At 44.8% G+C, this 3,804-nt stretch overlaps 1 protein-coding gene across 1 annotated transcript in view; it reads left to right on the forward strand.

Annotated features, from left to right (window-relative positions):
• Window positions 1–3,019, forward strand: part of LOC131888411 (pre-mRNA 3'-end-processing factor FIP1-like) — a 4,791-nt gene extending 1,772 nt beyond the window's left edge. Inside the window, exon 3 of the mRNA XM_059237259.1 lies at window positions 2,064–3,019. Coding sequence (XP_059093242.1) covers window positions 2,064–2,983 — 920 coding nt within the window. The 3' untranslated portion in view covers window positions 2,984–3,019. The remainder of the gene's footprint in view (window positions 1–2,063) is intronic.
• Window positions 3,020–3,804: the final 785 nt, after the last annotated feature.

A 3,804-nucleotide genomic window follows, 5' to 3' on the forward strand; every position in this document is an offset into this window, starting at 1 on the left:
AAGACTATTAGTTGTTTCGATCTAATCCAAAAGACTATTATTGGGGGGGCGCAATCTGGGTCGAATTGTCCGTGGTCAGAAGTTTGACATTCAAGATGTTGAGAACTTTTGGTCTAATGACGAATCCCGGCCAATAACCATGTAATGTCTCCTATTGGACTATGGATTGATGCACTAGATTTTGGTCTTGTTGGACATTGGCACTTCCTCTAAGCGTCGATCAAATTGAAGGGAACTGTTTGCCCTCAATTTAGTTCATTTCAAAGCTTTCATTTCGATGGGACAATCTTGACCTTACCCATGTGAAAAAAATCCTCACCACCTCAGAAAGTAAGTGGTTTTCCAAACAGAGAACGTCCACACTCTACCTCCGAGCTTCAAGAAGCCTCGTAAAAAAGGGCCTGAGGAGAGCTACGATTGTTTCGAACATGCAGATTTCGAAGAGGTTGAAACATCACTTCAATTTCACTCCGAATCACCTGGATCCCGCAACCAGCAATGCGAAATTTAAGAATTTTTCCATCTTTATTTCGTAAGAAAGGCATTAAAATGAGTCCCGGATAACACCAAATTCAAATGAGACTGGGTTGAAACTGAAGGTCATAAAAGAAAAAAAAAAGAAAAGAAACATCGTTGGGTTCAGAAAAAGTTCTTCTTTTCATTCCCAGTCATTCATGAAATCCTACGGCATTAGCAACAAGTGAGGGATTCAGTTCACTTGGAGGAGTGGTTGTCCAACCACAGTCAATATTTAGTGGTGCGGCTTAGAATTAGCGGGATGAATGGCAATAGTGTGCCATAGAACACGTCCTCGAAACGGATGCAATGGAATTTCGTCCAAGCTCAACCGGAACGTTGGCCCATATTTGAGTAAGAACCGCTGACCTTGACTCAGAGGTTGGACCCGAGCTTGGAAGACATGTGGCATTTGTCCCAGTCCCCGATGAGTGGTAATTTCGTAGTCAAACCGATTGGCTAAATCTTGATTGCCCAGAATCTGCGTCATGATGGTCAATTGACCTTTGTAGATGGCCGTGTGAGCCAAAAATACCTGTTTGTAGCATTGAAACATCTTGGGTATTGTACCCATCATGGTCATTTTCCGATCTGTTTCGGGTAGTCCAAGCTCTTCTGTAGAGGCTGAGGCATTGAAGTGTTTGAAAGAGTGAGAGGTCACGAAGTGCTGATGAATGGCGGCCAAGGAATCTGAACGGTGACAGCTCATTTCAGGGCACGGGTACGGGCGGCACGCACACAGCGCCTCATGGGCGGCCAAATCAGAGGCGCATAGCAGGTCGCCGCAACCGTAAGGATGATAGGTACAGGGCAGTAAAGGGTCCAAGAGCATGAGAATTCGTTCAGCCGTCAGATTGCGATTCAAGATAGAAGTATCTCGACACATGGGACACTTATTGAGGCTTGCTAAACATTGATTGCAAGTGAGATGGCCATTGGTGCATTGGTACAACTTGGGCGTGCAAATGAAGCCGCAGACGCCACATTGCAAGACGCTCTTCAATTGTTCCAACCAAGAGGGATCAAGGCTAGGGGTTAGAGTTGAGTCAAGTAGCGGAGTGACTGTTGAGCATGGATTAGTTGCTTCAAAGTGAAGGAATTGATCCTCATCAGATGGACTTCCGTGCGACATGTTGGTACTTTCAAAATAAAGTTGATCTCTTGTCACTGAAACTCGATTTAACCCGTCCACGTGGGTTCGGTGAGTTACGGGAAATGGAGTTTTTGGACTAGGAGACAGGATTGCTAATTAGGCTATTGTTAAGTCAACAAAATGAGTCAGATACAAAACGTGAATGAAAGCGTGGAGGGAAACGGTGAAAAACATTTATAAAATTACATAATTTCTTCCGTTCCATTTTACTTTGAAAAATGTGTTGCTTTATGTAAACCGTTCTACTCATACACAATTCAAAATTGAAAAATATCTGAAGTATCGCATATGTTCCTTAATGTGATTCCTTTGCGTCAGTGGCGTGAGGTACAATCTCTTGTGAATTTCCGGCCTGAGGTCTTGAGTTCATCCCGTTATTTCCAATTTTTTTTAGGAGCGGATATTACGGATTATTTCAATTATGGTTTTACTGAAGACACTTGGCAAGCGTACATCATGCGGCAAAGAAAGCTGAGAAACGAAAGTGGCCTCGGTATGCCCGGTTATTCCAACAGTATCATCAGTCGAACGATCGCCCCTGTTTCTATCACTGGCTTATCCACAATACCAAAAACGCTTCCTACCGTATTGAATCGGGCACCGGTGGTGAGTGATCTCCAGAAGCCTCCACCAGCACCCGGTCCGATTTCGGTTCTCACGGGTGACAAACGCCCCGACTACCCACAAAAGGTTCTCAATAGTATAGATTTCTCTGTCCCGCCTCCGGGAATGCCCCCACCTACCAACCTGCCTCCACCAAATTTCGAAGGACCACCACCAGCATCGGAATTCCCCGCAGAGGATCCCTTTGGTCAAAGCGACTTCTACACAGGTGGATACGAACCCACCATGGAGTCCCAGTGGGACGCTCCTCCATCCACTTTTAGTGCACCCCCGCCAGGTGACGCACCCCCTGGCGACCCTGGCTATGAAGATCGCAGGGATGTGTGGCGAGATCAAGGGCGACGCTCATCACGCGATAGTCGGGATCGGGACCGGGATCGAGATCGCGAACGCTATGCTGAGCGCGAGCGAGGTGCAGAGAGGGATCGAGACCGTGAACGCGATCGCAAGCGTCGCCGAACTCGAAGTCGATCTCGTGACCGCCACCGGGAGCACCGGGATCGTGAGCGCAGTGAGCGGCGTGAGCGAGAAAGAGACCGCGATTCTGCTCGAGAAGGGCGAAGTAGTGAACGCAGGTCAGAACGAAAATCGCGAAGTCGCTCGCCAAGTCACCGCAGTAGCAGCCACAAGAGGAGTAAACGAGACAAGCGCGTGAAAGAAGAGATCAAAGAGGAACGGCCAGATGATTGAATATTCTATTGCCGAATATTAAAACTTCCAAGCACATGTTCTTGCATATTATTTTCATATCTCCTGCCATATATATGCCACACCTAATCATCGAGTTAGTGAAATGTTGTTCAAAGAACAAGTGACTTTTTGAAACTTTCGATTTCAATTTGGTCAAAAATTTCAAGTTTATGGCAAATATTTTTTGCATCTTGCTTCCTTAGAGAAGTGTTGATATAAAATTGAATAAGTAATTAATTAACAGAAAGAAAGAGGAGCTCATTGATTACACAATGAAATTCATGAATCAACTAAATTGAAGTAAATGTTCAATGGCGTTTGTCATGACAGAACTCTTTCTCATACAGTGAATTAACTAAAAATGGGTTTTGAAACTGTTTAGTTCTGCTCATTGTTTACTTTTTGAAGTGGAGACACTAGCCAAAGCTCGTGTATCCAGGGTCCCTACGTTTACCCAGAGCACGGAGAACACAATATGGTCTGATCTAGCACTAGTCTGATCCAAAGTGCTGGATTATAAAGTGGCGCCATCTTATGCGAGCGCCACCTGAATTATCTGCCATAACTAAAGCTGTGATCCAAAAGCAGGAGCAACTGTATATTGAACCAGAGCATGAGCCATGTAAAAGACTTTTTGTGTGTTATAGAGAACAAGTTCATTTTCAAACATAACCTAAAAACGTCGGGTTCAATGGAGTCAATCACTGTTTGAAGATGTTACTTTCAAACAGAGCATGATTCTAATATTTCACAGCAAATATTTGAGCTCTTGTTCGAAATGGCTGACTCCATATTGGGCTTTGTTTGGAACCTATTACGGG

Source organism: Tigriopus californicus, chromosome 10 (assembly GCF_007210705.1).
Source record: "Tigriopus californicus strain San Diego chromosome 10, Tcal_SD_v2.1, whole genome shotgun sequence".
Lineage (NCBI taxonomy): Eukaryota > Metazoa > Arthropoda > Copepoda > Harpacticoida > Harpacticidae > Tigriopus > Tigriopus californicus.